Source organism: Symphalangus syndactylus, chromosome 10 (genome assembly GCF_028878055.3).
Source record: "Symphalangus syndactylus isolate Jambi chromosome 10, NHGRI_mSymSyn1-v2.1_pri, whole genome shotgun sequence".
Lineage (NCBI taxonomy): Eukaryota > Metazoa > Chordata > Mammalia > Primates > Hylobatidae > Symphalangus > Symphalangus syndactylus.
The window spans coordinates 112695327-112719452 of NC_072432.2; the positions used below are offsets into that span (position 1 = coordinate 112695327).

General features: G+C 35.2%; 1 protein-coding gene across 1 annotated transcript in view; it reads left to right on the forward strand.

The window, feature by feature from the left end:
* KCNH8 (potassium voltage-gated channel subfamily H member 8) overlaps window positions 1-24126 on the forward strand; it is a 373450-nt gene that overhangs the window by 270275 nt on the left and 79049 nt on the right. Inside the window, exons 8-10 of the mRNA XM_055295551.2 lie at window positions 7077-7274; window positions 20859-21058; window positions 21915-22164. Coding sequence (XP_055151526.1) covers window positions 7077-7274; window positions 20859-21058; window positions 21915-22164 — 648 coding nt within the window. The remainder of the gene's footprint in view (window positions 1-7076; window positions 7275-20858; window positions 21059-21914; window positions 22165-24126) is intronic.

Here is a 24126-nt window from a genome sequence, read left to right on the forward strand (position 1 = left end):
CAGCTTTTGCCCATTCAGCCTGATGTTGGCTGTGGGTTTGTCACCTATGGCTCTTATTATTTTGAGGTATGTTCCTTCAATACTTAGTTTATTGAGAGTTTTTAACATGAAAGGATGTTGATATTTATCAAAAGACTTCTCTGCATCTATTGAGGTAATCGTCTGGTTTTTGTCTTTAGTTCTGTTTATGTGATGCATCATATTTATTGATTTGTGTATGTTGAACCAACCTTGCATCTCTGGCATGAAGCCTACTTGATTGTGGTGGATAAGCTTTTTGATGTGCTGCTTGATGCAGTCTGCTAGTATTTTGTTGAGGGTTTTTGCATCGATGTTCATCAAGGATATTGACTTGAAGTTTCCTTTCTTTGTTTTACCTCTGCCAGGTTTTGGAATCAGGATAATGCTGGCCTCCTTAGGAAGTAGTCCCTCCTTCCCTCCTTTTCAGTTTTTTGGAATAGTTTCAGTAGTAATGATACCAGCTCTTCTTTGTACATCTGGTAGACTTCAGCCAGAAATCTGTGTGGTCATGGGTTTGTTTGTTTTGTTTTTTGTTTGGTAGGCTATTTATTGCTGCCTCTATTTCAGAGCTAGTTATTCGCCTGTTCGGGGATTCAATTTCTTTCTGGTTCAACCTTGGGAGGGTGTATATACCCAGGACTTTATCCATTTCTTCTAGATTTTCTAGTTTATGTGCATAGAGGTGTTTATAACATTCTCTCATGGTTCTTTGTTTCTTCGTGGGGTCAGTGGTAATATCACCCTTATAATTTCTGATTATGTTTATTTGAATCTTCTCTCTTTTCTTCTTTATTAGTCTAGCTAGTGGTCTATTTTATTTATTTTTTTAAAAAACCAACTTTGGGATTTGTTGATCTTTTGAAGGGTTTTTCATGTCTCTACTCCTTCAGTTCGACTCTGATTTTTGTTATTTTTTAACTTCTGCTAGTTTTGGGATTTGTTTGCTCTTGGTAGAACAGTTTCAATACCAAGCTAAGGTAAACAAAACCCAGTGAACTTTTTAACAGATTATTTATATACAATATTCAAGCATATTATATGGTCTAATTTATTTTACATTTACTTTTATGATTGAGATGTTAGAAAATGCATCCCCCTCCAATATTTTTGGAAAGAAATGTAATTAGAATTTTCTTGTGCAGTTTTGCAAACCAGGGAAACTTGAGATTCCTTTTCAATAGATAATAAAACCCTATCCCTTTAAGTTAAATGGCTGGCAGGAAACTACCAAAAACGGTTGAGAAATGATGTGCAAATTTGAGATGAGACCTGTCACTTCATTTTTCCTCTCTAGCTTTTCACTAGCCTGAAACTTTGAGAAAAAAGAGAGGACAAGGAGGAAATTTGGGGCATATTATTAATGTAAACTTTAGCATATCAGTAATAAAATAATTTGCCTGGACTTAATTATTTTTATCCCAAATTGTCTTCCTAAAACATGTTTTTGTCCTGATGTAATGCAAGTGATGAGTACTTTCAGTTAAAAAATTCTTACTGAGTAAACAGTTTCCTTTGTAAATGATACTCTGAGCTCAGACACAAATGTGTGTCCCACAAACCTATTTAAGCCACGAGAAACACTAGAGCAACTACCCATGAAATAAATGCCCATGTTGGGGAACAGATTTGAAAGCATTGTGAATTGTAAGTATTTTATGTAGGAAGGTTAAATGCAACAGTTCATAGTTTATGTTCTGCCAAGTTAACCATGAGCCTAATCTTTGTTACACTTTTTTCTTTTATTAGCTGAGATTTAAGAGGCATTTGGAAGTGCCCCAGTTAGCTGGAAACAGATGGCCTGTTCTTTCTCTTCTTAGAATCAACCAGAGAGCTCTACAGTAGCTGCTCAACTGTGGCTTCAGATTGTTTAGGGTTTTTTTGTTTGCTTGTCTTTTGTTTTTTTGGGTTTTTTTGTACACGTGATGATGGCCTATTTTGGCAATTTACAATTCTGTACAATCTTTCAATTAATCATTGCTTAAGTGAAATGCTATACTTTAGTAATCAATGTTCAAAAACTTCCTATCGTATAAACTTTTCAACTTTTATATAGACTATTATGAACTGGCAACCTCTGGACTAGTTTAATACAACTGGCACTTTTTTTGACAGTACTAACAGTATATAATATTGCTTGCTCTGGAAGGTTGTTCAGCAATGGAAATAGAGCACAAGTGATGCATACATGAGAATGTGAAAATCTGCCATCTTTATCCCATCAATATTTGCTGATGGATCTTCCCTCAAAGAATTAAAACAAATGAAAGATAAATTCAAAAAGTCATACTTTTTACACAGAATTTTGCTTTTAAAAAAGGTCAATCATTTGTGAAGAAGCATTACAGAATATTATTTCACAAAATCTTAGATGTGAAAGCAAACCTAGAGATTACTCAATCCAATCACTTCATATTTAAGTTTAAAAAACTGAATTCTATGAAGGATCACAGAGCTACTCAATTAGTAGCAAGACCAAGCATAGAACCCAATTTCCTGACTCAAAGTCCAGTCTTTACTATTTTATGATTAATTACTTTTGTTTCAGATGTTTATCTCAAAAGTAGATTGTACTAATTCAGAAATGTAAGACACTTCTTATTTTGTGAGAATCAGTCTGACATTAGTGGGAATTCCAAGTCGTAACTGCTTTCCTGTCAAACTGGGACCTAAATTTACTGATGCCTTCTGAGTAAATCAACAAATCAACACTAAATGCTGTTACAGCTTTGTGCCATTCTAGCCTTATCCTTGATCACATCTCATAAAATGGAAAAGGGGTGAAGGGTTGAGAGTAAGCTTTGGGAACCAAGTCTTGAACCTCTTTGACTCTGTTTCTTAAATTAAAATGTGAAAAATTTATAGTTTAGTTAATAGTAATGTACCAGTGTTAATTTTATAGTTTTTACAAATGTGCTGTGATAACATAAGATATCAGCACTGGAGGAAACTAGGTGAAAGATGTGGGCTACACAGGTGCTCGCTGTACACTTTGAACTTTTGTGTAAATCTAAACTTATCTCAAAACAAAAAGTGTTTTTAAAGCAAAACAACAACAAAAACACCCCAAAAATTATAGTCATGGGCACTAGATTAACCTTGAAGCACAGAGACAGATATGTAAGTATGTTTCTTATCAATGATGTTTGTAATCAATGCGATGAAGTATAGATATTTTAAGAGCAATAGAGATGAAATCTCAAGCTTTTCTCTGATATTTGCTCTTATTAAGTATTCGTAGCAGTAACAAATACTTCACCAATAACCACCCCACCCTCATCTCCCTTACACAGACATAAAGACACACACACACTCAGACTTCTGAAACTTATCCTGATATCTCTCAGTCACTTCTGCAGCTGAGTAGTCCCATGCTTCTGGCCCTTGCTTAGGAGGCTGAAGCGGGTGGAGAAGCTCCCATGTTATGCCCCATCATAATCATTTTCTTCCAATGCTCTGCCTCTCCCAGCAAACTGCCTGCCACCTTTTGCATCACAAAAATCACGGTGCTTTTCCACCTCTCATCCTAATGAAGTCCACGAGGATGATTAAGTGGACCTTCAGAATTGTGGAGAGGGGGGAAACAAATGTTAGTAAGAGTATTTTTTTATGCTTGGAATTTGCATTTGACACTTCTTAATTACTGTTAAAGTAATATCCAGATTCTAAATACCAAGGCATATTATGTTTATATTGTAGGTTGCGTTTGGATAATTCTATTTTCTCTGGTTTGATGTTATGCTTTTGGGACACATTTTCCCACTAAAGTCAGAAGTGCAAACCTATTTAATAATGATCTCAACACAGCACAATTTAAAATGATAATTGGAAATGATCTTTTATACAGCATCACAAGATAACTACAAATGAACTCTTGTATGGTTAATAATGTATTTAAAGCTTGAAAACTGCTAAGAATAAATCTTAAATGTTCTCACCACACACATGCACACACAAAGATAACAATGTGAGTTGATGGATATGTTACTGGGCTTGATTGTGGTAATCATTTCATAATGTATATGTATATCGAAACATCATGTTGTATACCATAAATATATACAATTTTTATTTATCAATTATACCCCAATAAAACTGAAGAAAAAAAGAATCAAAATATGCCCAAAAGACCACTGGAGGAAAAAAAATACAACAAAATTATTACTTCTGGATTAAAATTCTGATAATGCCACTTTGAACAAGTTACTTAATGTCCCTGAGCCTTATTTTTCACATCTTTAAAGTAGAGATAACAATTCCTAAGTCTTTGTGATTATTAATGAAATAATGAACCAAACTGTGGGCTGTAATTACCTATTCCATAGGGTTAGTACACGTAAATGAGATGGGATGTACCATTTTCGCAGAGTATCTAGAGCACAGGTAGCACTTAGTAAAATGTTGACCATGTGCTAACCTGCTAACAAGGAAACCCTCACATGGGCTCCATTCTTGCTGCTAGCTAACTTCTTTTACAACATGGCTCATTCATACCATATTAAGTAGAACACCATTTTGAATTATAGGTGTGATTAAGTACTTGCTGATTATTTCTACCCTTTCTCTCCACACACATATCATTTGGCAAACATCTAAATCTGATTTAACAAGCTTATCTTTTACTGGGTGGTTTTTCCTATTACTGAAGTATTTTATATAACCACAGAGATTCTCCATAGTTTTTCCTTAAATAACATGCTCACATTCCTTATATTGAACCTAAAACATGTTAATTTACCAAATGCTAACATAAATCAAAGTTTTTAGGAACACATCTGTTGTATAAAACAGATCACACCTGTACACATTGTGAATGCACACATATAAATAGTAAACCAAAGTATACTATTGTAGGAAATCTAAAGAGTAAAATAATAAACTCCTATTTAGAGTTAAAAGTATGTAATTAAGCAAAATACTGGGTCCATGGTAAGTATGCAATAAAAAATACACCGACTGAATTATCATGCTAATGATAAACTCTTCTAGGAGCGTCATTCTGTCTTTGAAATTGATTATTTATTTCATAAACCTATTGTATTCATGGAATCTATTTTACTAATTATGAGATTATTTTATGATATCTTTTGTTTTTATCATAAGTCAGTGTCCTCAGTATATTTAGATTCTACTTTATGTTGTGTATGCTTTTTCCTTCAAAATGTTCTTTAGGAAAAAAAAATTTGAGCAGAAACAGGCTGTTCTAGGACATCCTTTCCTTTAGAGACATGAGTTTCTCCAGCATAAAAAATGATTGGATTCCAAATTGGTTAAATTGCTTCTTCTGTAATAGTACAGTCACATGTTGTCTTGTTACCGTGGAACATGTGTTCTCATTTCAGAAGAGCCATTCTGTGAAAAAGTTTTATTTGGCCCACATAGCCAATCCCTGGATTTGTGGGTGTTACCTCCTTTCTGTGTTACCAGTTTTTTTCATCATCATCATTGCATCTGCTTCATCAGCTATAATACAGTTTAGGGTAATCCTTTTAAAGAATGAGATGTTTCTCAAAACAGACAAAATAGTTGGCTAAACAGAAAAGAGATATCAACAAAATTAGGTCAGTTGTTTGTCTGTGTGTTGCTCCCTGAACCACTTGAGAGACACACCATCTCACACGTGTATAAATGTACAGACATTGAGTAAGCATATCATCTGTGCATTCCAATACAAATTTTTATCCTATTTTATTAAGGAAAGTAAATGATATGCAAAGTGATTTCATTCAGAGAATACAGGACCAAAACAACCAAATAAATTATTGGTTTGGACCCTCTTTAGCAAGCCCTCTAGGTGTTTCTGATGCAAGCTAAAGGTTGAAAAATACTCTGTAGCAACACAGAAGGAATAAGGTATAGTACATGCCCTTAAGCACTTCTCCTTGGTCTCAAGGAATTCCCAGCTGCTTCAAATTTGCATTTTAATTACCTAGCACAGTTTTATCATATATAAACTTAGTGGATAATGATAATATTATTACTGCTTAAGAGTGTAATGGTTTTTCATCTCTTCTTGAGCAGTCATTCAATGAAGTGTTTATTAGAAAGTAGTAGTTAGTATCCATTACAAAAAGCCTTATGGATCTTATGAGTTGAGCTGCATTGTTATTGCTTGTTGCAACACACACACAGAGAGAGAAAGAGAGAATTATAAAATATAAAATCTTAAGGGACAAATATTTTCAATAAAGAATTTTAAAGTGATTTTTGTGTTGTGTTTAAATTCTAGATAATATTATTAAGTTTATACTTGCTATCTTCTCATGTTTATTAATATAGGTTGTTTACAGCTTTCTGACAGCATAATTAATATACAATTAACTATACATATTTATAAAGCATTTAATTTGATAAATTTTGACACATATATACATAGTATCATAAAACAGTTTGTAGAGGGGCTTTCAATTCTAACAGTTTACAGGTATTCATTACTTGTGCAAGTTTTCCCCTTTCCAACCTTAATTTCAAAATGGGACTGCAGAGAAGGCTTCCTGAGTAAAGTAACATGAACTGAGATTTGTAAGACAACTGGATACCTGCCCAAGTGAATACAAAGGGGAAGAGTTTTACAGAATGGAAATAAAGTCTATCTCACCTAGACTTCTAGACGTCTCACCTCTGACATCTAGACTCATGGCTGTTGTAACTTATCATCACATTGGGTTTTGAAATATTTACTCAATTTCTTTGTTTCTTCTTATAATTCCAAATGAGATGAGCTTAACAGGGCAAGTGAAATAAACAACACTGTTTCTAAGAGTAGCCATCCCTGCAGTTTGTTTCTTGCATTAGAGTAACTTGTTTAGCTTTGACCATCAATCCACTCTGGAATTCATATTTATATGCTGTGTGTATTATAGAGAACAGCATGAGTAAAATTATATTTTCACTTTTAAAGAATGAAATCTAATAGCTTGCCTTTAATTTCCTTTTTATCTTCTTCTTCCTCTGAGCAAATAATTACCTCCCCAAATGTTCATTTATCATTACTCCCATGTGTTAATACTGAGACTTTACTTTTTGTTCTCTCATTTGCTTTATTTCCTCCTTTGCAGGTTGGCTTCATGAGTTGGGAAAGAGACTGGAATCTCCATACTATGGCAACAATACCTTGGGGGGCCCGTCGATCCGAAGTGCCTATATTGCCGCTCTGTACTTCACATTGAGCAGCCTCACCAGCGTGGGTTTTGGGAACGTCTCTGCTAATACAGATGCAGAAAAGATCTTCTCCATCTGCACCATGCTGATTGGTGGTAAGAGAGCATCTTATTTTATACCAAGAAGAGGAACTATGCCTGCCTGTCACTGCCTGTTTGTTCTGTCCTTAAATACAATACAGATAAACTGATTAACATTGGAAGATTCTAAAAGCACTAATTAGATAGTCTAGATGCAAAGCTGTAGTTGTCTCTGTGGTTCCATATAAAAAGAGACTTGAGAGATTAACACACAAGAGCATGCATTTAAGAAGAATGGAGCAAGATTAATACGTGGGGCTCCTCTTATGTAGAATCATTACCTCATCCAGCTTACTGTTTTAGCCTGCAAAGGTAAGATGAAGTAAGAGGTGGCTATGTAGGCAAATTTATAATACACATTTGCCCTGCCCACTAGGATATGTACTCTGGACAGTGGCTTAGAACCTGAATTTTCCTAGATCCTCCAACTTACTTTTACATATGCCCTCTTTCTGGTCCACATTGTGGCCTTGAAACTATGGATCAAGTCTGTTTCAGACTCTTCCCTCAGTTTCTTCATCTTTCAAATGAGGTATCAGGTAAGATGCAACTGTGGTTCTTTCTATCTCTGATGTAATGTTATATGACCATAAATAAACATTGCTTTCTATAAAGCAAGGATATTAATAAGATCCAGCAGTACTTCTCCTAATAACAAAACAAATTTCATTTAGATGTGAATTGTATTTTCAGTCTTCGCACTTCTCTCCCTAGGCAACTCATTTTATAAGACTCAATGAAAGAGGGTGGTTGATTCAGCAAACATCTATCCCCACTCCTGGAATGAAAGCCCCAAATACACTTACTTTGGAAAGCTCAAAACATTAAAAAATTAGGAAATTTGCCCAAGATGCTCTCTAGAGAATTTTATGACAATCAAAAACACGAACAAATATTTCTTATATGAACATAATGAAATAGTGTACATTTTATATTTCTCTTCAAAGAAATCACATTTAAAGCATTAAGAATATTTTTTAAAGCCAGTAAGTTCAATATTCTGTTTAACTAAGAGACAGCTATGATTCATAAATATACATAAAGTCTGCAAAAACTGAGACTCATAGATGGCAAACGTGAGGAGAGATGGGAAGACTTGACAAAGGGTTTAGCATGTCAAATCTTAGAAAGCATCAACAAAAATATGCTTCCTAAGTTTGAGGTTCATGATCCAAAGTGCAAAAGCTATCACCCTCCTTTATTGGAAGTAAGAGCACCAAGTGAGCAAGTTTGGTGAAGTAGAGAAGGCTCAACTCACAAAGAATCACACGGATCGTTCATATTTGCAGAGATCATGCTAACAACAGACAATAATTCAAAATATATTAATAAAGTTATTGCTGTTATTAAAGAAGACCACAAACAAAAAGTATCTTAGAAAAGATATAACAACAGAGGTTAAAGATAAGCTAAAATAGCTAAGCAAAGACGTAAAAGAAAAAAGCAAAGCCATTAGGCACAAAGATAAAATTGAAGGGAAAAAAAGGGAATAGATATTGCAAAGAATATAATGAGTCATAAAGGACAAAAAGAAGGAAAGCAAAAGGAACTGAAGGGAAGGAAGAAAAAGTGGATAGAAAAAACAAAAAGAGACAGAGAGAGGAGAGGGAGAGAGATAAAGGATGGAAGGCAGGCAGGCAGGCAGGTAAAAGAAAGAAAAAGAGTGAGTGACAAAGACAGAAAGAAACAAACTTAAAAAGAGTAGAGAAAACTCTAACAGTAGAAAGCAGGCTAAGGAGAACCAACATATGTATATTGCTTGTTAATACATAAATAAATTTTAATAAGAGTCAGCAGATTCAAAGGAAGACTTTTCACTATATAGCATTTTACAAAATTTTTTAAAAAAAATTTTGATAACATGAATTATTGCATGTAATTTTTTTAGGCAGGAAGAAGAGAACAAGCTAGATAGAGGCACAATAGAAAGGAAGGAAAATAACAGGCTTGATTCAACCATTTATGTATTCAAATGTTGTATTAGTTAATTCTCGCGCTGCTAATGAAGACATACCCAAGACTGGGCAATTTATAAAGAAAAGGAGGTTTAATGGATTCACGGTTCCACATGGCTGGGGAGGCCTCACAATCGTGGTGGAAGACGATGGAGGAGCACAAGCACATTTTACATGGCGGCAGGCAAGAGAGCACATGCAGGGGAACTGCCCATTGTAAAACCATCAGATCTAGCTGGGCGCGGTGGCTCACACTTGTAATCCCAGCACTTTGGGAGGCCAAGGCGGGTGGATCACGAGGTCAGGAGATCGAGACCACAGTGAAACCCCATCTCTACTAAAAATATAAAAAATTAGCCGGGCATGGTGGCAGGCGCCTGTAGTCCCAGCTACTGGGAGAGGCTGAGGCAGGAGAATGGCTGAACCCCGGAGGCGGAGCTTGCAGTGAGCTGAGATCGCACCACTGCACTCCAGCCTGGGCAACAGAGCGAGACTCCATCTCCAAAAAAAAAAAAAAAACCATCAGATCTTGTGAGACTTATTTACTGTCAGGAGAACAGCACTGGAAAAACCTGCCACCATGATTCAATTACCTCCCACTGGGTCCCTCCCCACAACACGTGGGGATTATGAGAGCTACAATTCAAGATGACATTTTGGTTGGAGACACAGCCAAACCATATCAAGTGTATAACCAAATACTTATTGAATGTCTATTATATGCCAACACCAATACAGTAATAAATAGTGAACATTTATTAGTTGTTTTTATGTTCCATTCTCTGTTCTAAGTGTTCTAACCCAATACCATAATTTTTAAAGCAAATCTATGGGGTTGGCACTATTATTATTTCATATAACAAATAGACAATTTATTATACTATTTTCTCTGGACTCCAAACCCACCTTTATTTATTTTGCTTTGTAATGCCAGGGTTTGTACTCTGCAAAACTCATTCTTCTTTGCCAGCTGACCTCAGCTGCTTTCTCTTATAGGAGGAACCAAGGAAAGACTGGCAGGCAGGAGGAGGGGAGGAGGGATTGCCTGCTCTGGTGCACATGCTGTTCCCTCAGTGGAGGCAGGCACCTCAGCAGCAGCAGGTGGTTTCAGCCTTCATTCTCAGAACCAAACTCATTGGACCTCCTCAGACAATCTTGCATCAGTCAGAGGCACTATCTTGTCCAAAGAGAACCCTGGCTCCCTGACACTCCTCACAGCTCCTGCTCTGTGTTTCTATGTTTTGATAACTGCACTTCTTCCCTTTGTGTATCCAGCCGTAAGGGTTGAGCCTTCTACATTTGCTATGTCCATGTTACCTCTATGCTCCCTTTTTATTTATTCAGCCTTCCAACCCCAGGAAAAGCAATTCTCTATACTGAATTACTGCTGTTGAAATATTTAGTATAATTTCTTTCTTCTAAACCTTCCAACTGATGCAGATTGATATTATCCACATTTTTAGATGACAAATCTAAAGTATGGAGAATTAAAGTAACTTTCCCAATGCCACACAACCAGTTAGTAAAGATGCAAGGTTTGAACCCAGGTGAATACTTACTTCTCTCCTGAAATATGTAAAGGGAAACTTTACTGAACTATGAGACTGCTATGATGGAGTATTAAGAGATGTTGAAGTCTACCTTGATCAAGTAAGCATTCTTTTAGGCTAAAGTTCTGTTAATATTTTCGGCCCCACAATATTCCCCTCAGAGCCTGTTTTAGCATGTCCTCTTAATGACCTTAATTCAAGATATCACTTTGAGTTTTGAACCTTATAATAGGAGATGGCTCCTACAGGCTTCCTTGCATGAGAGATGTGATATGAGTGTGTGGGTCTTAAGCAATTGATCATGCAGCATACAGTAAAATCAAAGAAGTATAAAAACAAACCTTCCCTCAAAGAGCTTATGATCCAGTTTGGAGGAGATAGGCTTAAACATGTGGAAAGAGTTTTAATGATACTAGGCAGTAGATGCTAAGTGCCACATCAGTTAGGAAGTTCAGAAGCAGTGAGAGCTTCTTGGAAAGACAGTGCCATGGCACAGTTGTTGAAGTAGCATGCTGGGGCTGCAGCAACTGTAACAAGCTCTTGGCTGATGTAGAGCAGTGATAGCCTAGGGAGCAGAGAACAGGAATTCTCATTTTCTGAAGAGCTACAATGTGCCAGGCCCTGTGGTGACTGTTTCATATCCAGTATTATGACTTTTATAATTTCCATTCTCTGTGATATCCTATATTTCAACCAAGCAAAATCACAAGCATTTTGCAGATAAACACAGTCTATACTTATTTAATATTTGCCCATGTTTCTTCTACTCCTGATGATAATTTTGGGAAATGCTCACAGCCTAATTCTACTAATTTGACATTTCAAAAAATCCATAAGGTAATTGAGCTTATTCTCTATTGATCCACTTACTGTATTGTGAATACTACTGAATCAAAAATTGTTAATGCACAAAAACTATTCCCTGCTGTTCTCTGTAGATAGGTGTGACACTGATCACAAGGCCAAAAGATATGGGAAATAATCTGATAATGTCACTTTGTTTCTTGTTTGTTGAATGTTTATTGAACAAATGTCCTGGTGCAAAATCAGTGCTCATTGGTAAGTGGCATTAAAAAATTTAGGTGACCCATCCCCATCAAGCTACCAATGACTTTCTTCACAGAATTGAAAAAAAATACTTTAAACTTCATATGGAACCAAAAAAGAGCCCGCGTCGCCAAGTCAATCCTAAGCCAAAAGAACAAAGCTGGAGGCATCATGCTACCTGACTTCAAACTATACTACAAGGCTACAGTAACCAAAACAGCATGGTACTGGTACCACAACAGAGACATAGATCAATGGAACAGAACAGAGCCCTCAGAAATGATGCCGCATATCTACAACTATCTGATCTTTGACAAACCTGACAAAAACAAGAAATGGGGAAAAGATTCCCTATTTAATAAATGGTGCTGGGAAAACTGGCTAGCCATATGTAGAAAGCTGAAACTGGATCCCTTCCTTACACCTTATACAAAAATTAATTCAAGATGGATTAAAGACTTAAATGTTAGACCTAAAACCATTAAAATCCTACAAGAAAACCTAGGCAATACCATTCAGGACATAGGCATGGGCAAGGACTTCATGTCTAAAACACCAAAAGCAATGGCAACAAAAGCCAAAATTGACAAATGGGATCTAATTAAACTAAAGAGCTTCTGCACAGCAAAAGAAACTACCATCAGAGTGAACAGGCAACCTACAGAATGGGAGAAAATTTTTGCAACCTACTCATCTGACAAAGGGCTAATATCCAGAATCTACAATGAACTCAAACAAATTTACAAGAAAAAAACAACCCCATCAAAAAGTGGGCAAAGGACATGAACAGACACTTCTCAAAAGAAGACATTTATGCAGCCAAAAAACACATGAAGAAATGCTCCTCATCACTGGCCATCAGAGAAATGCAAATCAAAACCACAGTGAGATACCATCTCACACCAGTTAGAATGGCCATCATTAAAAAATCAGGAAACAACAGGTGCTGGAGAGGATGTGGAGAAATAGGAACACTTTTACACTGTTGGTGGGACTGTAAACTAGTTCAACCATTGTGGAAGTCAGTGTGGCGATTCCTCAGAGATCTAGAACTAGAAATACCATTTGACCCAGACATTCCATTACTGGGTATATACCCAAAGGACTATAAATCATGCTGCTATAAAGACACATGCACACATATGTTTATTGCGGCACTATTCACAATAGCAAAGACTTGGAACCAACCCAAATGTCCAACAACGATAGACTGTATTAAGAAAATGTGGCACATATACACCATGGAATACTATGCAGCCATAAAAAATGATGAGTTCATGTCCTTTGTAGGGACATGGAAGAGGCTGGGACCATCATTCTCAGTAAACTATCGCAAGGACAAAAAACCAAACACTGCATGTTCTCACTCATAGGTGGGAACTGAACAATGAGAACTCATGGACACAGGAAGGGGAACATCACACTCTGGGGACTGTTGCGGGGAGGGGGAGGGGGGAGGGACAGCATTAGGAGATATACCTAATGCTAAGTGACGAGTTAATGGGTGCAGGAAATCAACATGGCACATGGATACATGTGTAACAAACCTGCACATTGTGACACATGTACCCTAAAACCTAAAGTATAATAATAATAAAAAAAAAAATTTTAGGTGACCCGAGCAGCACTTAGGAAACTATTCATTTGAAAGTCAAATGCGGCTTGACTTTCAAATTCAAAGCCACTAAGTGGCTTGAATTTATTAGTTAAAGCTTTTCATTTTTGTGTTTGTGGGGAAATAATTTTATATTATTGTGAAAATTACCCTGGCTAGGAAAAATGATGCCTGCATTTTAATATTTCCTAATTAACTAATTAATTGTAAAATGTTGAGAACTAATCATAAGAGCTCACACTATTGAGCACTTTGTTCATTTAATTCTCATAATACTGTGAGATAGAGATTATTAATACCCCAATTTAGACATAAGGCAGAAGAGATTTAGTGAGTTTAAATCAAGGACTCACTAAGACCTGGCAAACTTCTTCTAGAATATTCATTTTATTATGTACTATAAATTTATTTCATTTACTTAATTTTTATAAATATAAACAATTTATTTTTAAAAAGAAAAATCTAAAATTTGTGTTACCATAGACTTAAGTCTAGGGTATCTCACTAGGAGCCCCCCACACAAGGCTGATGAAATTGCTGATGGCAAGGATGCAATATACTAGAAAAATAGGCAGTAGCAATATTAAATGAGAAAGGGGACTGGCAAAACTCCAGATAATTATCAAGGACAGAGATAATATTGTTCAGTGAGAAGAAACGGGTGAAAAAATGCTGAATGGATCCACCTGGGAGTCCTCTGGGAACCCACCAGAATTTCCACAGGAGTTATACAGGTTTTATTTTATATATATATATACAAATATATACACACACATATATATATATATATACACACACGTGTGTGTATATGTATATAAACGTAAACTTTATATATATGTATATATATAAAGTTTTCATTTAAGATGCCATATAAACTTCCATATAAGCATCTGTAATTATAGAGTGTACAAACCACTAATATATGGGAGGAATATTTAAAACTATAAATCAGAGCGATTTAAAGCAAAAATAATTTCTAAAAATTATACATAGACAAAACTATGTGAACTTTGAGAACACCCAAAACAAATAAGTAATCCTAATAGCTTCAGACGAATATTAGAATTAATGAGCAAATTCAGTAAAGTTTATGGACACAAGATCAATATGCAAACAATCAACTGCATTTCTATATACTAGTGACAAATTAGAAATAAAATATAAAAAATGATTACAAATAATTGCATATGTATGAATAATTATAACCAAAAATTTGTAAGACTTCTATACAAAAAATTACAAAACATTAGTGAGAAAATAATGGAAGGATATACAGTGGTGATGGTTGCTAACAATGGACTCAACATTGTGAAAATATCAGTTGTATTCAAAGTAATCTAAAGATTCAGTGCAATCCCAATAAAAATTCCAGTAGATGTGTGTTTGTGTGTGGGTGTGTTTGAAAATTGACAAGTTGTTTCTAAAAATCAGTGGAAAAGAGCTAAAACCAGTCAAAGCTATCATGAAAAAGAACAAAATTGGAAGATTTGTGCTACAGATATCAAAATGTATTTCAAAGTTACAGTAATTAAGAGTGTATGGTGTTTGTTCAATAACAGACCAGTAGGCCAATGAAAGAGAAGAGAGGAGAAACAGACTCACACATATGTTGTCACTTCATTTGTGATATGGATGCTACTTTCAGTAAATGTTGTTGGGTCAAATGTATATCTACCTGTTGGAAGACAACCTTGGTCCCTCTTAAAACTGTACATAAAAATTAATTCCAGGTGGATTTTGATCTAAATTTAAGAGAGAAAACAATAAAACTTCTAAAAGGTAATATAGGAGAATATTTTTATGACCTCTGATTTGGCAAAGGTTTCCTAATCATGACACAAAAAGCCCTAGCCATAAAGGAAAAGAATGATAAATTGAACTGCAGAACTTCTTTTTTATCAAAAGACCTTATTATAAATGTGAAGAGAGAAGCTACAGGATAGGAGAAGATATTTTCAAATGTTTATCTGACAAAGGACTCTCATCTACTATATATAAAGAACTGTTAAATCAGTAAGAAAAAATCAATCAACTCCCTGAAATGGGCAAAAGCTTGAAAAAAAAAAACACTTCAAAAGTAGATTTCCAATACCTGAGTAGATGACAAACATATAAAAAGGTGCTTAACATCATTAATCAGGAACATGCAAATTAAAACCAAAATTAAATACCATTTTTGTTCACCAAAATGATGTTTAAAAACACTGCAACCTTAAGTGTTTGAGAGGATAATGAAACACCTTGACCTCCTCACCTATACTGTTGATGGGCATGTCAGTTGATACAACTTTGTCAACATCTACCATATCTGAATATACCTCTACTCTGTGATTCAACAATTCCACTTCTGAATATATAACCAATGGAAATGCATACATATATACTTCCGGGTATATACACAGATGTCTATAAAAGCATTTTTGTAAGAATCTCAAACTGGGAACGTCCATTAATAGGAGAATAAATAAGCAAATTGTGAAATACCTATTCAAGAGAGCATTATACACTGATAAAAGTAAATGAACTACTATGTCATGGAACCTTATGGATAAATCTTATAAACTCAATGCTCAGCAGAGAAGCCAGACAGAAAAAAAGTACATACTGTATGATTTTGTTTAGAGAAAGTTCATAGATAGGCAAAGCTTATTAATTGTAATATAATTGGTAACTGTGGTTACCTTTGGTGAAGGGATTGGTTAGTGATTTTGAAGGGGACACAGGAAAGCCTCCAGGATACTAATATTTGGCTTATTTATCTGGGGTGGTGGGAGGTAGTGATTCTATAGCTACGTTTACTTTGAAAAATCTCAGTGAGCTTTACATTTAGCAAATGTGTAACTTGTTCTATATGTATCTTTGATTTTAATTTTACCTTGTAAAATTTTAATAGACGAGCTAAAAATAATTTATCAAGCGTGGGTTAAGAAGCTGGGTAATAGTGAGCCAAGTTCTTGCCTTTCATATCAGATTGTTTTTAGGTTTATCTTAGCAATAATGAGTCAAGCAATGGAGTACAATTATATTGTCCAAAATTTTGGTGATAACTGCAAAAATACCCAAAAAAATCATTTTAAAAGTTGACTTTAGCAAGTGAGATGGGGATGAAGGGATGGGTTTGGGGCTGAACTGTTTATCATAGATTTTCTAAACCATTTGCTTACAATTATAAAACTTTTTAAAGAAAGTATCAAACTACCAGAGGCACATTTCAGTTCCATAAATATTTATGGCATACTTAAATTATGGCATACTTAAATTATGCTAGATGCAGGGAAAACAAAGATGACTAAGATATGATACTTTCTTTCAAGGAGTTCAGAGTTTAATAATGGAAATAGGTACTTAAGCAGATGATGTCCTTTCTTTTTTATTTCTATTTTTTTCTATTATAATGCACATTTAGAAAAGACTGGAAAACAAACAGAAAAATAAAATTACACATAGTCTCATTATGAAAAGATAGTTTTCCAGAATTTCCATACATATATAACTATTTTTTGAAATATGTATATATAACTTCATATTTTTCACAACCAGACAAAATATACAGAAAAGATTTTCTTATGTCTTTAAAAATTCTATCATACTAAGCAGTGACTGCTTATAGTCACCTAATGAGTTTGCCCCAGTTGAGAGAGTCATCAGCACAGCCTTGGAGGTTGGATAAAGCTTCCTAGTAAAGATCGTTCATCACGGAGAACATATTCAGTTTCAATGAAGCATTATTATCACAAAGTAATCAAGGCTTCCCTCGGGTCTCCCCACTGAATACACACACACTACCCTGACATAGTTTTATTGGACCCATATGATGAGCAATTGTGTTCACAAATTCAGGCTGTTCTCAAGATGTCTTTGCACTGCCATTTAAATTCATTATTTAAGAAATTTTTCTCATCTCTATTCACTCTGCCATCTGCCATCCACAAGCCAGTGTACTTATAACCAAGAATGGAAATTTCCAGGGCAATGAGGAGGTGGGAAAGAGAAGGAGGGCAGCTAAGATTACCCAAAAGCTGAGCTCTGGCCTCCTTTTATATCAGTAGAAAACACCCCCTACTTAGCCTCCAAAGCCATTGCAAAATAGTTGGCTAAAGTGATTAGCAATGATATTATACTCCAGGAGGTAAGTGTTGTACAAAATTCAGGAAAAGAAAGAGAAGGGGGAAGAAAAAGGGGAAAGGAAATGAAAAGGGAAAGGAAAAGACAAAGGGAAAGGGAAAGAGAAAGAGAAAGAAAAAGCCAGGCAGTTCTATAGAAGCTCTTCTTTCATTTGAGAACCGCTTACTTTCTTCTTAGATGCCAATTGTTGAGGTTCCTTCCAGGACCTGATACTGAGATGAGATTTTACAAAATGCATTTTATGCAAAACGCCAATACACAAAAAAAGAGACGCCCACACACTCAGCAGGTCTAACACTCAAGAATTATATATATCAAATTTGCTAGCAATAAAGGAAAAGTAAGTGATAATTTCCAAAATGACCTGGATATAGAAGTTCTTGAGTCAAACTTTCATGACAGATGGAATGATTTTTCCTGACAGTTACACACACTCTTTGCCAGGGTGAAATGATAACCAGTGACAGAATGGTCATAATAACTTTGGAAAATGAAAGGCTATGAGGGCCAGAATTTTATTTTTTTAACTACTTAAATTAGAAGTAGTTATCTATGCTGAAATGAGACTTTGAAATTGTGGTGACTCAGACATAGACTAGTACTTTTCAGCAACTTATGAATGCTACAATTAATCCAGTAATTCATTTTACTAATAAAATACAACTAGGATGCTAAATAATCTGAGCATATTACTTCTCTTACTTTAAGTGCTTTACACATTATAATTAAGCAAAGCAAAGTTAAAATCATACACATAATTAAGGAAAGCAGTGTTAAATGAAACAGAATTGTTCTCTGTACTCGATTTAATCTCCATGAAAAGACTATTACATAGTGTTAAGGATGGTAGGGCTTCCAAACACTTAGCCCATAAGTACATTAAGGGAGCCTGAAATCGATGTTTAATTTCTTTGACTTGGAGAAGAATCAGTTATTTTCTTTGGTGAGTTTCTATCATAAGTAGAGCTCTTATCTTCCAAATAAAAGACTTAAGCATCAGAACTTCTGTGCTTCTAAAACAATACAGAAGAATGAACCTCTATTTAGAATCTACAAAGAACAAATCCAACATTTAGTTGTTACATGATATATATTTTTCATGTAATATTTTTGACCTGTTGGGAAACATTTCATTTTTGAACATTTAGGAATCATACATACTTATACATTCTTGCATGTATCAAGCATTTATTGAGTATGTTTTGAATTTATTTCATCGATAAGTTATGCCTACTAAGAGCCACTCTTTACTATTTAAGAGGTTACAGGAAAACCTTAAATCTGAGTCATTTTCCCCAAATTTAATTGCATTGAGCATGCTGAAAATTCATAACATTTTTCACTTTCATAAGGAAAATTAACATAAATTGAGCAAATACTGTTTTTCATACATATACTAGGTACTTTTTTAAAAATACATAGGTCTTTAAATCTTGAAATAGCCCTATGAGTAAGGGCTATTTAACATAATGAGTATGCCCATTTAACATGAATCTGTTTAAAGGAATTACGTAACTTACCAAGTTCACACAATTAAGAAGTAGCAAAATCAGTATTCAAATCCAGATCTGTCTGATTCTGAAGTTCATATTCTCTCTGCAACATTATATTTCTTCTTGTATATAGACCCTAAGTTTAACCCTATTCCAATAACTTTTCCAAAATACTGAGGTCTTGTTATGAAGGGAGTGATTTTATAGACATAGTGACCATTATTCTATTACCTGGGAAATAATTTTAATTCCAGTGTGAGATTAGAGTTAAATTAGTATGCCAGTGTTTGGTAATTTCTGATAAATGTAGGGGGAGAACAAGATTTGAATTGGGGAGGTCCTGAAATAGAAAGATAGAAGTAATAATATGTTGACATATTTGCACTAATGTATCCATTATGATGTTAAGAAATTTTTAACATAGCTCCTTGGGCACTAAGGTTTTGATACATGTGCATTTTGATAGATCCTAATAGACAAGCTACTAAATGTTTAGTCTTTTTTCAAGCCCCAAATTACTGAAACAGATGATTTTACCCACTCATAAGCTTCACACCTCATTCCTAATCGTGTCCCAGAATAAGGATCAGGGATAAAATCTGAATATTACTTAGAGTTGACTTATCCATAAATATGAATGTGCTTGACCCTCATATCTCTCTTAGTTCACAGTTCCAGGTATGTCCAAGGCCTTCTTGGATTATCTGCTGGCGTCTGTTTAGAAACCATTTCAGTTTCATTCTGCTAATGATTAGTGAGTGCAAAATCCTGTCATGCCTTCTCTGACTTGACGATACCTAGCTGCTTCCCAAAGTGGGTAATTCCTGGAAAATGAGGTCCATGCTTTCACTCTACTGTTCTCCAGAAGAAATACCCACCCTAAATCTCCATATGCCCTCAAATTCTGGTGAACAAAGTTTTTCATGTCATTACACTTTGATGGTAGGTTTCGGACAGGTTCAAAGGGCAGGCCTAGCAACAAAGTGGAGGTTAAATACTATCTGGCTGACAAACCTCATTGAAACAAGAGTCCCATATATATATATGGTGCATCTCATGGTGGCAACAACGACTCTAAGCAGAATACCTCTTTTTCTCTGTGAATTCATTTGTTTCTTGAATGGTCTCAAATTTTCTGGTATCTCCCTCAAAATTAAAGTAACTGCAGATCTGGGGTTGGGCTGGGTATTGGAGCTTCACACTGCTCAAGAAATCCTCAATTACATTTTTAACAACTTCCTCCATATCTGCATTAATATAAATGTATCATATTTAATATTCTAAAACAAATTTTAAATGATGGCTTTTTGAGGGGGTGAGACTAAAATTCCCACAAAGGCTAACTAATTAAAATAGACTTCTTTCAAAAATTTATTTCATTTGTTACTATTATAAAAGTAATTATTAAACTATAACTTTATAGCTTTTCTATCAAACTATGAACACTATTTTATTGTAACTATTAAACTATACATAACTATTAAAATAATATAGATGTAAATCGAGTTCAAATAAAAGTTTCTCATAGAATGGCAGCTAGCAGATTAAATGTAAATCAAAGGGGCCCATTTTGCATATGATTATTTTTAAAGATATTTTTACTCTGATCAAGCCATATGGAATCAAAGTGACTGCTTCAGGATGTACCCTGTGACACAGTGTCTGCACCAAAATGCTTGTACCAAAATAGCTGTATCAACATGGCCATGTAAGCACGCTCTGCTCTGATCCAGGATAAACTGTAAATTTATATTTAAGTGGTGGGCCCCACCGTCACATTTCTCTTCCATTATATACTGTGTTGTTCTTTCTAGCCTTGATGCACGCCTTGGTGTTTGGAAACGTGACAGCAATCATACAGAGGATGTACTCCAGATGGTCCCTCTATCACACTAGAACTAAGGATCTGAAAGATTTCATCCGTGTCCATCACTTGCCCCAACAACTCAAGCAGAGGATGCTCGAATATTTTCAAACAACCTGGTCAGTCAACAATGGAATAGATTCAAATGAGGTAATGTTCATTTCTCATGTTGTTTTCAGGCAGAAAGCACATATTCTAAGGTAAAAGCAACATGCTCTAATGCAGGTTATCAGAAGTGAAAAGCATACCAACTTCTTTATTCCTTTACTTTTTTAATTATTCATGAATCACAATCCATCTTCTTTCACTTGCTTTGGCTTGTGTGTTCACAATGCCAATTTGGATTGACCAAAGTTTTATATTAACTTGCTGCTTATTCAATCAGGTGGACTTATTTTCCTTCTTATTGTCTCTTTTCGAAGGAATCAATTCTTACAATAATTTAACAGTGTAATCTGGGATAATTATATTAATCAAGTTTCTGTTTCCCTTAACATCAATAAAGTTAAAAAATTCCATCAAAGGGGTTATCTTTATACTTCCAGAAACGCCCCAGACTGCCATTATAAAAAAGGTATTATATAAATCAACCAACCATTTCATCAACCCACCAGCCAAACCTGTAACCAACATTTTAGTAGTGATTAATTGGTTTCTCCTCTCTTCGTATAATCACCAGTGGGTCCAAATTCCATATCTTCTGTCCTGACTAGGACTCTCTGTGAGAAGCAAGTCACAATGAGTTATATGTTTTCCTGCTAGAGCCTTTTTTTAATTTGTTCTATTTCTCCAGACTTCTTATCAGCTGATTATTCAGTAGCACATAATTGAAATCACAGTCACTGAGAAATCTCTCCAGGATTATACATACTTAGATTTCCTCTTCTGTATGCTGGATGGCCAAACAGCAGGAGACAGTAGGAAGAGCATCCCTGCTGTCTTGCAAAGTAAATCAGTTAGACTACACTTACCCCAATTTGATTTCCTCCTTCATCTTCTCTGACAGCTTTTGAAAGACTTTCCAGATGAACTGCGTTCTGACATCACTATGCACTTGAACAAGGAGATCTTACAGTTGTCCCTTTTTGAATGTGCCAGCCGGGGCTGCCTCAGGTCTCTGTCTCTACACATCAAAACCTCTTTCTGTGCTCCGGGGGAATATCTGCTGCGTCAAGGGGATGCTTTGCAGGCCATCTACTTTGTATGCTCGGGCTCCATGGAAGTTCTTAAAGACAGCATGGTGCTGGCTATCCTTGGTAGGTCTGAATTGAAAAACTTCTATGAAATTTGACTCGGGAGCATAAATTAAGAAGATGAAATGGGGAAAAAACTGCTATTGAGAGTAGGAAAAGAACAGATGAAGACATGAACTCAGGAGTATTCTTCATATGAGTTTAGTGTGCCTAAGTGTTATATCCAACGTATTATTTAATTCTTGCAAACAAATCCAGTAGTATAAATATTATCTCCATTTTAGACATGAATAAACAGTACTTTAGTTAACTAGCCCAGATCACCTAGTAAGAAAATAAACTCAGTTATTTTTTATTCCTAAAGCCAAATTATTAATCATGATGTATACTGCCTTCTGGTGAAATAGCTGCTCAGTTTTAAGAAGGCATTTATTTTTGTGGAAAATTAATTCAGAGAACACAAAAATTAAATTGTATCTGTACTAGAAATAGAACAGAGGTGACTATGTTTCAAGAAAAAGCTCTCATAGCAGTCATTAACCAAACACTGTCAAGGTGACTATAGGCTCTTTTTACTTCCTTAAAGAAAACTTACGAGATATATTGTGAAAATTTTGTGCCACAGAGTTGACTCTCAATATTAATACATAATTGGTCTCCATTGAAATATAAAAGGCAGTTGACAAAAATGGCATGCAGAGTTAATGTATTAAAAATCCTATTTACAATTTTATGTAGGGCTCTTTTAAAAGTCACTCTAGGCTGGGCACGGTGGCTCATGCCTGTAATCCTAGCACTTTTGGAGATGAGGCAGGTGGATTGCTTGAGCCCATGAGTTCAAGACCAGCCTGGGCAACATGGACAGATCCTGTCTCTAATAAAAATACAAATAATTAGCTGGCCACGGTGACAGCAGCCTGTAGTTCCAGCTACCTGGGAGGCTGAGATGGGAGGATTGCTTGAGTCTGAGAGGTGGAGGGTGCAGTAAGCCAAGATAAAGCCACTGAACTCCAGCCTGAGTGCAGAGAGAGAGAGACAGTGTCTCAAAAAAAATCACTCTAATTTTTGTTTGCTTATTCACCTAATGTTTATTGAGGACTTATGAATGAATTCAGTACTGGTCTAAACAATGATAATGCAGCAAAAAAGAAATGGCCAAAATCCTTGCCTGCATGAAAATTAAACTGAAGTGGAGGATATGATGGGGTCTGAGACCAGCCTAGGTGGTAGTAATGATGGTGAGAGGCAGGTGAATTCAGGATGTATTTCAAACACCAATGTAAAACACAATATTTAGAGTTTGTGCTAATAAAAGGGGGTGAATTCAGTACTTTTTTATTTTTAATTTCTAAGAACCTTATATTTGTAAACAATTACTTGCAAAGTGTGTTCACACACAAGGTCTCATTTAAGCCTTTACAATACAGAGAGACAGATGGTGAAGGTATTTTCTCTGATTTTTCTAAAGTCAAAGCTAACCTAAGACTTTGGACTCTGTATTCAGCATTCCTTCCATGTCTAAACAATATCTGTTTTTCTAATTTAAAAAAAACCCTGCACTCATATGTTTATCACAGCACTATTTATGATATCAACAATATGGAATCAACCTAAGTGTTCATCATTGGATGAATGGATTAAAAAAGTGGTACATATATGCAATGGAATACTATTCAGCCATAAAGAAAAATGAAATCATGTATTTTGCAGCAATATGGATTGAACTGGAGGCCATTATCTTAAGTAAAATAACTCAGAAAAAGAAAGTCAAATACTACATCTTCTCACTTATAATTGGGAGGTAAATAAAGTATACAGATGGACATAGAGTGTGGAATAATAGACACGGGAGACTAGGAAAAGTGGAAGACTGGGGGAGGGGGGTGAGGGATGAAAATATATTAATATACAATGTACACCATTCAAGTGATGGTTACACTCAAAGTCCAGACTTCACCACTAGGCAATATATCTATGTAACAAAACTGCACTTGTATCCTTTAAATTCATGCAAATTTTAAAAAA